Source organism: Carassius auratus, chromosome 46 (genome assembly GCF_003368295.1).
Source record: "Carassius auratus strain Wakin chromosome 46, ASM336829v1, whole genome shotgun sequence".
Classification (NCBI taxonomy): Eukaryota; Metazoa; Chordata; class Actinopteri; order Cypriniformes; family Cyprinidae; genus Carassius; species Carassius auratus.
In genome coordinates, this window is record NC_039288.1 from 5084967 (window position 1) to 5097784 (window position 12818).

At 34.7% G+C, this 12818-nt stretch overlaps 1 protein-coding gene across 2 annotated transcripts in view; it reads left to right on the plus strand.

Moving 5' to 3' along the window:
* The window catches only part of LOC113063933 (rhotekin), a 32941-nt gene that overhangs the window by 1791 nt on the left and 18332 nt on the right, over positions 1-12818 (plus strand). For both annotated transcript variants that reach the window (XM_026234395.1, XM_026234396.1), the window contains exons 2-10: positions 1966-2165; positions 2943-3004; positions 3117-3170; positions 3490-3607; positions 4485-4724; positions 6832-6926; positions 7141-7247; positions 7344-7472; positions 7761-7923. In XM_026234395.1, the coding sequence (XP_026090180.1) occupies positions 1966-2165; positions 2943-3004; positions 3117-3170; positions 3490-3607; positions 4485-4724; positions 6832-6926; positions 7141-7247; positions 7344-7472; positions 7761-7923 (1168 nt within the window). The remainder of the gene's footprint in view (positions 1-1965; positions 2166-2942; positions 3005-3116; positions 3171-3489; positions 3608-4484; positions 4725-6831; positions 6927-7140; positions 7248-7343; positions 7473-7760; positions 7924-12818) is intronic.

Sequence of the window (12818 nt, forward strand, 5' to 3'; positions counted from 1 at the left end):
ATCACAGTTGAGAGGATGTGAACAGATGAAAGGTATTTGACTGCCTGCTAATTAGGGATGTTCATTTTAACCGTTAAGCGACAGTTAAGAATTTTGACCCATTAATACAGTCAGTTAAATGGATTAAAAAGTTATTTATTTATCATTTTACTACATATTTAAACTGAGCAGTGTCTGTTTTTTTTCTCCATATATTTGACTAACTTTATTTTATTATGATAATGAACGGGCTGCATTGTCAAGGTAGCGATAATAAAGAAAATCGTAATTGTAAAAAGTTGGCCTTCATTTGTGTACATTCACAATGAAAACAAATCTTTGTGCTTTTGTAATATAAGCCTAAAGAAAAATATAATGCCGCTTTCTGCCGTCTGTTTCCTTTCGCGCAGCACAAAAATAAACGGAAACTCTGCATATTAGGCTATTTGAACAGTTTTTTGTTCATTTTTCTCGCATAGACCTATTTAATAGTTATATATGTATAGGCCTATATATAGCCTAGGTTTATTATGTTTTTTTTTTCTTCTCACAGAAGCTCTGCAGGTGTTTGATGTGATATGATGACCATGTGAATCCTCATGCTCTGTTGTTTACTGCTTTTTGCGCATGTAAAATGTATTCCCGGGAAACAAATGTTAGTATTTTTAATGGTTCACAGACACTTATCCTTTCTAATTTACTTCAGTTCTAATTTAAAATAACCTTCTTGGTTAACTGTTAATAATCGGTTAACGAGCATCGTTTGCCGGTTAGGAAAAATAACCAAAATGAACATCCCTACTGCTAATAAAAGCCAACCATAAATGGTGAGGTTTTGTTGTATTGAAGTTTAGCTTTTTGTTCAACTTTGTTTCTCTTGTTAGCTGAATGTTTTCAGAGCTCTCCTCTGCTTTTGCATAGTGTTTGTTTGTGTGTGACCAGACGTGTGGCTCTGGTTTGACTGAATGCAAATTTTGTGGCACACTGGGATGTATCTTAAAATAATCAAAAGAAAGAATTAGGACTTTTAAGCAGTGTTGTTTTGGTAGTATTTATTAATATTTTGAAATCGCTTTTATATTTTAAAATATTTTAATTTTACTTTAAGTAATTTTAATATTTGCTTGTCATTGTTTTCAGCAGTTTTATTTAATTGTTAATGTTTGTTCATATTTTAAGGTACATTTTTCCATATAATAATTTTAGTAGTTTTACTTTGCAATACAACACTGCTATCCAGACAGTAACTGTAAATAGGGGTTGACCGATATGTATTTTTCAGTGCTGATACTGATTATTGCAGATGAAATAGACCGATAATCGTTATTTTGAACCGATATATGTGTCTGTTGTAAAAATGTAAATTTATGTCAAAATTAATAATAACAAGGACTCTGAAAAAAAACTTTCTTTAAATGTTTTAAATTTATTATATCTGCAAATTGGTTTTGAAAACGACCGATAATGGTAACAAAAAAATGCTTAATATCGGCTAGGCTGATAATCTGTCAACTCCTAATTGTAACAATATTATTAAGACAAATTGTCAAATTATTAAATTGCAACTGATAAGTTTAGTTTTTGCTGAATGGCATAAGAAGATCGATTTGAGCTAGGCATGTGATCAAATTAACCCCATTTAACAAAACATCTCATGCTAATCTATACAAACGGCTTAACATACTAACAAAAATACTCTGAATGTTGTAGCATGCTCTGGAGCTAAAGCTTTATCTTAAATAAACTTAAATACATGGAACAAAAGACATGCTTTAGGGCTTATAAGGTCATATGATGTGGATCATGAACAAAATTTAACCCACTGAAATCACTTCTAGTATGCGTGTAGGTTTAATTATTCCAACTTTCAGCTGACCAGATTTATTTTTTTACCTTATTTTTATTTTAATATGCACCAGACAGTCAGTGAATGGTTCTGGGTGTATCGTCTGAGGTTATGACTGCTCTTTCTTCATCTCTCTGCAGGACTGTGAGGTTCAGAGACAGATCGAGATGGAGGTGAGGATCAGAGAAGGGGCCTGTAAGCTTTTAGCTGCATGTTCTCAGAGAGATCAGGCTCTGGAAGCTTCCAAGACTCTCCTTACATCCAACAGCCGCATACTGGCCCTCATGACCCAGCTGCAGCGCATGAAGGAAGCCCAGGCTATGCAAAGAGCAGAACGGAGGTATATCATTGAGTCACTGGACTGGGGAATGGAAGTTTAATAAGTTGGACCGAGTAGATAGTAACAGAATGAATAGCAACTCAATGTCTCCTCAAACAAAACATTTTCAACTCGCAAATGATTTCCATATAGTTTGGCATTACTACGGAAGCCTGTTTCTGCCATGAGATTTGAGAATAGTAATACAAAACTGCAGAATTGCAAGATTTTTCACAATTCTAAGTTTAAATCTCTCAATTTCAAGTTTATATCTTACAATTTTAACTATTTTTTTTCTCACAATTCTGAGTTTAAATCTAAGAACTAAGTAACTAATCTGTTGTTTTTTGAGTTTATTCTACCAATTGGTTTTGTTTCTGCCATCAAAATAAAATTAATAAAAGGTAATTGCGACTTTTTATCACACAATTCTGAAAAAAATGTTCCTCACAATTGCAACTTTTCCTTGACTTTTCTTCTTAGAATTGTACGTTTATTGATTGTAATTGCAAGTTTAACAATCACACTTTTCTGAATTGTGATTTTGTGATCTTGCAGTTATTACTTTATATCTCACAATTCTGACTTTATATCTTGCAATTATGAAAAGAAAAAGAAATAAAGAAATAGAAATAAAGAAAAAAAAAAGAAATAAACATAAAAAATAACAGACAATAATAATGAAAGTATAACATATTTATGATGCCTAACTGTTGTAATGGTTCTTTTGTAAGTGCACTTAAAATGGCTCACAATGTCTGGAATAGAGCCGCTGATCCATTGATTCAATGTTTTTAGGTCATCTGATGGTGGGTCTGTTGATCAGCGATTACCTTGTTCTGGAAAAATAGCCATTTCAGGTCAGGTTACATAGACAGAGACAAATGCAACAACTTGCAAAATTCTATATCTTATTTATTTGCATTGATTTGTAACTGCTTTTATTTTTCTATTTGCTTGACTTATCCTCAGATATTCGCATTCCTCTCATGTGGAAAGACTCCGAGTATTTCAAAAACAAAGGAGGTGAGTTGGACAAATCGTCATCTTGGATCTATCTGACATTTTTGTCCAAATTGAGTCTGTCACAAATTAATTATATTATGTGATTTTTATTTTTAATATGTAAAGTTATTAACATTTTGGGCACCTTTTATTTAGAAAACAAAAATTTTCTGTCTACAAAGTATATGGAATGCAAAAACTTTGAAGCTCAGTAACACTAAACTGATCAATGCAGACAGAACCTTTAAAAATACTAAGGTGGCGAAATCTGTTTGCCTACAAAATCAGTACATTTTTTTCACTGATTTTCTAAACTTCTGTCCCTCTTTTCTCTGTTTAGAGCTGCACCAGTGTGCTGTGTTCTGTTTGCTGCAGGTGGGGACAGAGATTCATGATACAGATCTCGTAATAGTGGACAGGACGCTCACAGACATCTGTTTCGTTGAACCAGTGATATTGTGAGAAGCTTTTACTTTCTTTTATCTCTCTGATATCAATGGACAAAATAGAAATGGTCCTCTCTAAAATGGACTTCATTACAAAATTTTTGACTTTTTTTGTCCTTTTTTTGTCCTATGTCCTTTAAAATGTCTCACCATGTCATATTCATTATATATAGTTGATTAGTTTAGTTGTTAGATAAAGAAGGAATTTTTTAAATATATATTTTGGTCAATTTACACTACCATTCAAAAAGCATAAAGATATGTTTTTGAAAGAAACTTATACTTTTAATAAGCAAGAATGCATTGAATTGAACAAAAGTGACAGGAAAAACTTTTTTTTGGGAACACACATTCACAATTAGCTATGAATTTTGCCTCAATTAATTCCTAATTTGCTGCTTATTAATAGTTTTAATAGTTAGGTAGTTGTTAAGTTTAGGTATGGAGTAGGGTTAAGGGATCTAAAATATGCTCATACAGAATAAGGCATTAAAGGGTTAAAAAGGTCTCACAGGTTTGGAACGACATGAGGGTGAGTCATTAATGACATAATTTTCATTTTTGGGTGAACTAACCCTTTAATAAGTGCCTTATAAGTACAAATAAACACCCAGTATACCAGTAATGTGCATGCTAATAAGTAAATAGTTAATAGTGAGAATTGGTACATAAAAAGTGTTACCAAAATATTTTATTGTATGTTTTAATATTGATTATATCTTAATATATTTAATATATAATTTTATGTATAATATTTAAGAAAGCAGAGAGCATATTTTAAACAGTAGTGTATACATTTTAAATATTTTATTTATAAAATGTCTGTAACTAAAATAAAATGATAAAGCTCTTTTTTTAAGTCCAGTTTCCGTATGTCCCGTCTTCATAGCACTGACGTACCTCCAGGCTTTGACCTGCGGGTGGAGCTCTACAGCTGCTGTGTGGAGGAGGAATTCAACACGGGCTTCTCCACTCGGAGGCTGAGCCGGCTGGGAAGTGCCTCCAGTAAGAAGTTCATGGCATCTTTAGAGACAGCAGCTTCCTGCAGTTCCCAAAGCAGTGGAACCAGATCGGGAGAGAGTTCACCCAGAGGAGAATCACCAGTTCTGCTGCCTGTACTGTCAGAACGGTGAGGGGGAAGAATATTTTCCATTACATACAGTATATACTATTCAACATACCAAAGCGGTGTACAAACAGATACGTGACACATGGGAGATTGTTAAATGTTGATATGGTCTCACACTTGGGCTGCGTTTGCTGAAACCAGTTCATAAACAGAAACAAACACATCCATAGTGATTGTCAGTACAGACAGACACACCTTGATTGTTTATTTTCTCAACATTAAGTGTGTCTGAGAAATAGGCTAAAAAAGCACAGCAAAAAAAATTAAAGAGATGGATGGTGAGAGATGTCGAAACCATTTAAATATTTTTAAGGGTGAGTGTCATGAAGGCTGTCAAAAACAAGTCTGGGTAATTTTTCATCTTTAGCATCATGTGTGTGTGTGTGTTTGTGTGTGCACTCTTGTTTTTGTGACATATCAGGTAGAGATGTTCCGATACCCTTTTTCTCTTCCCTATACCGATTACGATACCTGGGCTAAGGGTATCGGCCGATACCGAGTACTGATCCGATACCTGGGTGTGCATCTGTATGTACAGCTGTATATACTACTAGCCCTATGTAAATTGCTTGAATTATTTTATGGTGTGCTTCAGACTTATCCCTTAATAAAACATGAACAAATACATGGTGAACTACTGAATTTATTACAGTATTTTTATTATCTGACATGAATTTGACAGTAATATTATTTATTTTCTTAAGCGTTAAAGAACTTCAAATGCAACCAGAAATCTAAATCTAAAAAGTTATTTTAGTTTTAGTTTAACTGTATAAAAAACTGCAACAAATAAGTCTAGGAATATAAAAAAATGATATTAATCAGATAATCTCATTACAACAAAACAAGTAAAAAAAACAAGCAACGGTCTAGGAATAATAATTATTATTATTAATAGAGACGTATTATTATTACTACATAGAGACATAGCTAAATCTACTCTAGGCAACAACAGTAGCTTAATATATTGTCAATTTACCCACGTTAAACCGAACATTTGTTTTGATGGGTTGCCATGAAGATCTTTGAGTGTCTGTGTTTATGATATGACAGTTTTCTCAAATGAAACAGTAAATTCTCATGAAGTGACAGTTTATGCGTTCGCGTCCTCATATAGTGACACACGACATAGACTACAAAACAGCGAGTTACAAAACGGGGATTTTTCAAAACGCTTAAGTCATATATATATTCAATTTTTATATAGAATTACATTTTTATATAGAATTATATAGAAGTATATATTGTGTCATTGTGTTCTTGAGCATACACCACTTAAATTATTTATCTTATTTACATTCTTATTATTTAAATATTTTAATTGTAAAGTAATTATACATCAATAAATTTTTTCTTTTTCTTTTTTTGTCATGTATTTTTTTCTTCTTCTTTTTTTGCAGTTTTAATAATAATAACAAAATATCTATTGAGAAAAGATAGTTTTCCCTATTACATTACAGAATCATTGTTGACCCTGATTACAGACAAACTCAAATATAAAACATCTGATCCCAGTAAGAATGTGAGTGAATGGATGTGCTTAACTGTAACGAAAATAAAGTAAAAAAAAAAAAGCAATCTTATTGTCACACAATAATTTATATTTTCTTGTAAAATATTAACTAAATATACTGTTTTCAAGTGAAAATTATTTTCTTTGTTTCTAAGTTTTCTTTTAATTTAACTAAGAATGTTTTGTTTTCTTTACTTTTAATGTTTCACTTTATGAAAAAGGCATCAGTGTTGTTTGAATCTTTAAAAATATTTGTGTGTACTTCAACTCAGATCAGTTCTATATGTTCTAAAAGCAATTTTATTGGAACAGAACGGAGGCTATGTTTACCCTAGAGTGAAACGCATAACTTGTGCTAGTTTTACGCCTGTCATTTACACTACCCCGGTGTTACTTAACCCTTGAAAACAGAGACTTTCGAAAACGCTGCACATCCCGTTTTAGTTTGAAATCTCTGTGTAATGGAATGTAGACCATTTTAAAATGAAACCTCACTAGTTTAAACATGGGTTGGATATTTTGTTTGAGTCCAAAACATTCTTTGTACAATATAAATGTGCTCAAGAGGCCCTCAATATCACCTCTTGTCCTCAGGGGCCCTAAATATCACCTCCTGGCCCACACATCTCTGACCCTGTGCCACGTACAGAACTCTTTCCGAACCCATGACCTGACAATATCAGACACCGGTAAGAAAACCCTTTATTCTGCACTTTCTAATGGAATATTTCAGAACAGAGTCTATTATGTGTGAATTTATGTTTACACATCGAGTCCAAAAGTCTGGGAATTTAGATTTTGAATTCAACATTTTCACTATCAAGGTTTTAGGATTTTTAACTCGCACAGCACTGTATCTTTATGCACATGATAGCATGTTTGTTTTTGATTCTTGTATTTCAGAGGAGTCTTCGTTCTGGTTGCCGCTCTATGGTAACATGTGCTGTCGGCTCGTGGCCCAACCTCTCTGTATGACTCAAGTTGTTATGTGTGGAAAACTCAGAATTCGGGTTTGTAAAAGATGACATATTAATGTAATCAAAAATAAATAACCAGAATTTCCCAATTCCCTATTCATTCACCTTTCATGTATTTTTCTACCCAAGTCAGAGACCAATCCTGAAGACTGGAGAGATGTCTACAGTGTCCTGAGTGGGTCAGATTTAAAATGTTACCAGCAGCAAGACGATGCAGACTCTTTAGAGACACCGCTGTTCACGATTCCCATTAATAAGGTGAGGAGTGTCAGTGTATTTGGAAGAGTGATACGCTGTTCTCAATAGAACAGTTGTAGTTGCATCTTGTAGTCAACAGATGGCCAAGTTGTCTTTGATAATAATTGTGTTATGTGAGTTTTTCCAGTAAGAGGATATGTAATGTGCAGCCAGGGATTTAAAATCCATTGTTACAGCATACCTAGTTTTGGAAGTTGTTTACAACACTGACCCCACGTATTACAAACTATGAATTGTTGTGCAGTTGTAACCTGGTCTTTAAACCAAGTGTGTGCATACATGCTTTAGGAGACCCGTGTGTGTGCCAGAGAGAGAGATCCGGCTCTACATACTCACAGTATCACCATAATAAACCAGTGTGGTGATGAGACCACACACACGATTCTCACGCACTCCTCTGAAGACACACATAACTGGATGGAAGCCTTCTGGCAGCATTTCTATGACATGAGTGAGTACCAGAGTTCCCAGAATGCATTCCCAGAAAGTGTGCATGTGTGTGTAATTTTATGTGTAATTTTTTTAATGGATGTTTTGAACTGAAATTTTTATAAAAACGTCAACTAGGGATGTTGCGGTGACGGATTTTTTCCACAGGTTAATCGACGTGTAAAAAAAAACGGTAATCCCGGTGTCACCGGGGTTGCGTGTCGCCGGAGATTTCGGGTGGCCGAAAATGCGGTCGTGCAGAGGTGCACACGTCTCAGTTTACTTTCACTTTAATTAGCGGCAATTCAGTAGCATTTGTTTGAATTATTCATGGCTTAATTTATTTTATTCTTAATAAAAATACACAAAACAATAAGACACTCGCTTGTATTACACACATCTTTATTGCAAAATGAATAATAACTTAACACACCATGCAAAAACTAAACCAAAGCACTTATGAAACACCTTTAAAGTGCATTTATTAACAAAACGAACCTCTGCACACATCGTGCAAGCATCAAACAAGAAATTATATGAAAAAAATTCACTATTCGTTAAATAAAGTGCCTGCCTTTTTCAGCAAAAAAATAAAATAAACGCAAAACCATCGAATATGAAACGAACGAACATCAAAAACTTCGTTTAATAAGGTAGCCTACAAAATAGAAATAACGAAACACTCCAGACACGGTTGTAGGCACGTGGGACAGCTGTTTTGGTGAAATAGTAATGCCCTGGCAGTTCATATTGGCTGTCGAGTGTGGTTATGAGGTCTCTCAAAGATTGCTTTTCAACAGTATTAAAAGACACCATTTCTTTGCATATGTATTTCGTCACTTCGTCAGTGCACGTGTTCCACCTCGCACTGTCCCTTTTATATTTTGTGCATTGCGCAAATGCACCACTTATTGAAGGCTGTGTTTGTTTGTCAGGCTTTTGTGGTCGATTTTTTTGCCGCTGGACCCATCTTGGCCGCTTCATTTTTGTGGTGTGCTTGAAGATGTGCGTGTAAATTCGAAGTGTTACCTCCGCATGCTGCCACTTTCATCAGGCAAAGTTTACAGGTTGGCTCGTTAACATTTTCAGGTTCCCTGTTGGCATTTGGTTTGAATCCAAAATATTTCCAAATAGGTGCTTTTGCATTTTGCTTTGAAACCAGATCTTCCGCCATCCTTTGCCAGTTAGCTCGCCTCACTCTCCTCAAATGATAAATGAAATCGGACACCTGCTGCTTTACTGCGGCGCTCGTTCCGCTTACGTTAAATTACGAAGGCACGTAGTCACTAACTGAATTAAGTGCTTTATTGCTATAGGCTAAAATTTCAACATGATGGGGACGGTGCCGGTGGTCAAGTGCTTTGACCGGTAGATGGGTTAAACACCGTGTATCACCGGTAACACCGACTATTGCAACAAGCCTAACGTCAACACCATTTATTTTTTATAATTTTTTTTGATGAGGTAAAGCCACTGGTATGTCCATACGGAAATCACAGCAGTGTCCTTCATCAAATTTCAGATTTCCTTATTCCCCTTTTGACATGTGTGGTATGCAATCAACACTGTCTCTGATATGCTGTGTGTGTTAGCTGCAGTCATAAACTGGTCCAGTGCCTACAGGTCTAAGTCTAAAACAGAGATGGGGTCCCAGACCTGCTCTGTTCCCATAATGAGACCGGTTTTCTTAACCCCAACCTTGAAGTTGTGTTGGATAAAATGTAGTCTTTAAGTTTCTTGGGGTGTGTACTTGGCTGTGTATGTATTGCTTTTTTTATTTGTTTTTTTCCTCATAGTTTTGGTTATACTTGGAATGAAAGTATGATAAGTTGTCTTCAGAAATGCAGGTTAATTTTTTATATGAACTTATGAAACTGTAGGCAAGTTAGCACTTAACATTTATTTTTCCATTCAACTACAGGTGCATCTCAATAAATTAGAGTGTCGTGGAAAAGTTTATTTCAGTAATTCAACTCAAATTGTGAAACTTGTGTATTAAATAAGTTCAGTGCACACAAACTGAAGTAGTTGAAGTCTTTGGTTCTTTTAATTGTGATGATTTTGGGTCACATTTAACAAAAACCCACCAATTCACTATTTCAGCAAATTAGAATACTTCATAAGACCAATAATTTTTTATTTATTTTTTTCTTCTGGAAAGTATGTTCTTTTACTGTCCATGTACTCAATACTTGGTAGTGTCTCCTTTTAGGCTAACGACCTTTAATTACTTTAATTTAATTTAATTACTTTAATTACTGCCTCAGTTCGACGTAGCATGGAGGTGATCAGTTTGTGGCACTGTTGAGGTGGTATGGAAACCCAGGTTTCTTTGACAGTGGTCTTTCAGCTCATCTGCATTTTTTGGTCTCCTGTTTCTTATTTTCCTCTTGGCAATACTCCATAGATTCTCTATGGGGTTCAGGTTAGACATGGGTTTTGCTGGTCAGTCAAGCACACCAACACCATGGTCATTTAACCAACTTTTAGTGCTTTTGGCAGTGTGAGCTGGTGCCAAATCCTGCTGGAAAATGAAATCAGCATCTTCAAAAAAGCTGGTCATCAGAAGAAAGCATGAAGTTCTCCAAAATTTCTTGGTAAACGGGTGCAGTGACTTTGGTTTTAAAAAAACACAATGGACCAACACCAGCAGATGACATTGCACCACAAATCATCACAGACTGTGGAAACATAACACTGGACTTCAAGAAACTTGGGCTATGAGCTTCTGCACCCTTCCTCCAGACTCTAGGACGTTGGTTTCCAAATGAAATACAAAGCTTGCTTTCATCCGAAAAGAGGACTTTGGACCACTGGGCAACAGTCCAGTTCTTCATCTCCTTAGCCCAGGTAAGAAGCCTCTGACATTGTCTGTGATTCAGCAAATTCCTTGACACGTCTGGATGCCTTAACCCCAGCCTCAGTCCAGTCCTTGTGAAGTTCACTCAAATTCTTGAATCGATTTTGCTTGACAATCCTCATATGGCTGCGGTTCTCTCGGTTGGTTGTGCATCTTTTTCTTCCACAATTTTTCCTTCCACTCAATTTCTTGTTAACATGCTTGGATACAGCACTCTGTGAACAGCTAGCTTCTTTGGCAATGAATGTTTGTGGCTTACCCTCCCTGGAAAGGGTGTCAATGACTGTCTTCTGGAAAACTGTCAGATCAGCAGTCTTCCCCATGATTGTGTAGCCTAGTGAACCAAACTGAGAAACCTTTTTGAAGGTTCAGGAAACCATTGCAAGTGTTTTGAGTTGATTAGCTGATTGGCATGTCACCATATTCTAATTTGAGATTTGTGAATTGGTGGGTTTTTGTTAAATGTGAGTCAAAATCATCACAATTAAAAGAACCAAAGACTTAAACTTCTTCAGTCTGTGTGCAATGAATTTATTTAATACATGCATTTCACAATTTGAGTTGAATCACTGAAATAAATGAACTTTTCCATGACATTCTAATTCATTGAGATGCACCTGTAAGCATTAACCCATCCCATAATTGAGATTCATTATATTTAGCAAGAAATAACAAAAAATATGTCTCGATTTTGGTTTACAAAAAATATCAGTTTATACACTATTGATTGCTTGTCAATTTGATCTAAAAGGGATTTTTATTAATTGGATTCAGCAAATTTATATTCATATATGCATTCATAAGAAATCAAAGGCAAAACAAAGAACAATGACAAGACTTATTTGCCTACATTCCTAAACATAAAAGCCACTTGAGTTACAACAAAGAGTGAGTGATCGGAACTGGGAGTGTTGCTTATGTAACATAAAATCAATAAATGAATACAATATAAGGTTTATCAGTCGGTTCAGTCGTTCCATAGCAGTCAATTTTGGAATTAAACTTGTGAATGTTTAAATATCATTCATCTTAATGTTTTTTTTTTGTTTTTTTTGTTTTTTTTTAAGTGAAATCATATAAAGTTTAGATTTTAAGATGATTATTGTTGCATTAGAAGGAATCAAATTAAATGTACACCCTTATAGATTTACTTTTATACTTTCCTTTTTATTTCAAATGCCAAAACCAAGTTACATTCTTAAACATAAGAGGAACAAACAAACGTGGGTGGATGTTTTTAAATAAGTGATCTTTGAAGATAATTTAGTGTCGCATATTGAAATGAGTGCAAGATATTATTACCTCTTGTTTCATTAGTACTGTTTATTGTGTACACAATACACATTATATATTTTCTTATGTATTTGCTTAATATGGAGAGGTCATTCAAAATGTTTGTATTATAAAGTTTACCTCCACAGAAAAGCAGCTTTACAGTTTTTATAGTTTAGCATTCTAGTAAAAATAATAAGCACCAAGCATTGAACTGGTTTATTTAGCTCAAAGAGCCAAAGTAGAGAGAAAGTCTTTGACTGATTAAAATGAGTGACAGTTTAAAGGTATTGAACTTGTAAGAATTTTTACATGTGACCTTGAACTTTGCAAGGAATCCAGCCTTGTTGTTTTAAAATCTGGCTTGTTGGCGACAGGTTTTGAGACCTGTTAGGCCTGACTTGTTTACTCTTTTTATTGTGAAATCAGCTGATCTGCTTTCCTTTCCGGAAGCTGGAGGCTTAAAGGGGGTCCATTCACCCATAAATGAAAATTAGCTTGTGTTTTACTCACCCTTGAAGCACCCTAGCTGTATATGACTTTCTTTTTTTTTTGACAAATCCAGTCAGAGTTATATTAAAAATTGTCTTGGCCATTCCAAGCTCTATCATTGCAGTCAGCAAATGTCACAATTGAAAATTCCAAAAGTCATCAAAATAAAGTGCGTGCATTCATAATAAAATGTCCCTCACACACCTAAGGGGGGGTTAAAAGGGGAGTTATGTAGTGAATGCATGAGTTTTTCAAAACAAAAATCCATATTTCAAACGTAATAAACCCCTTAC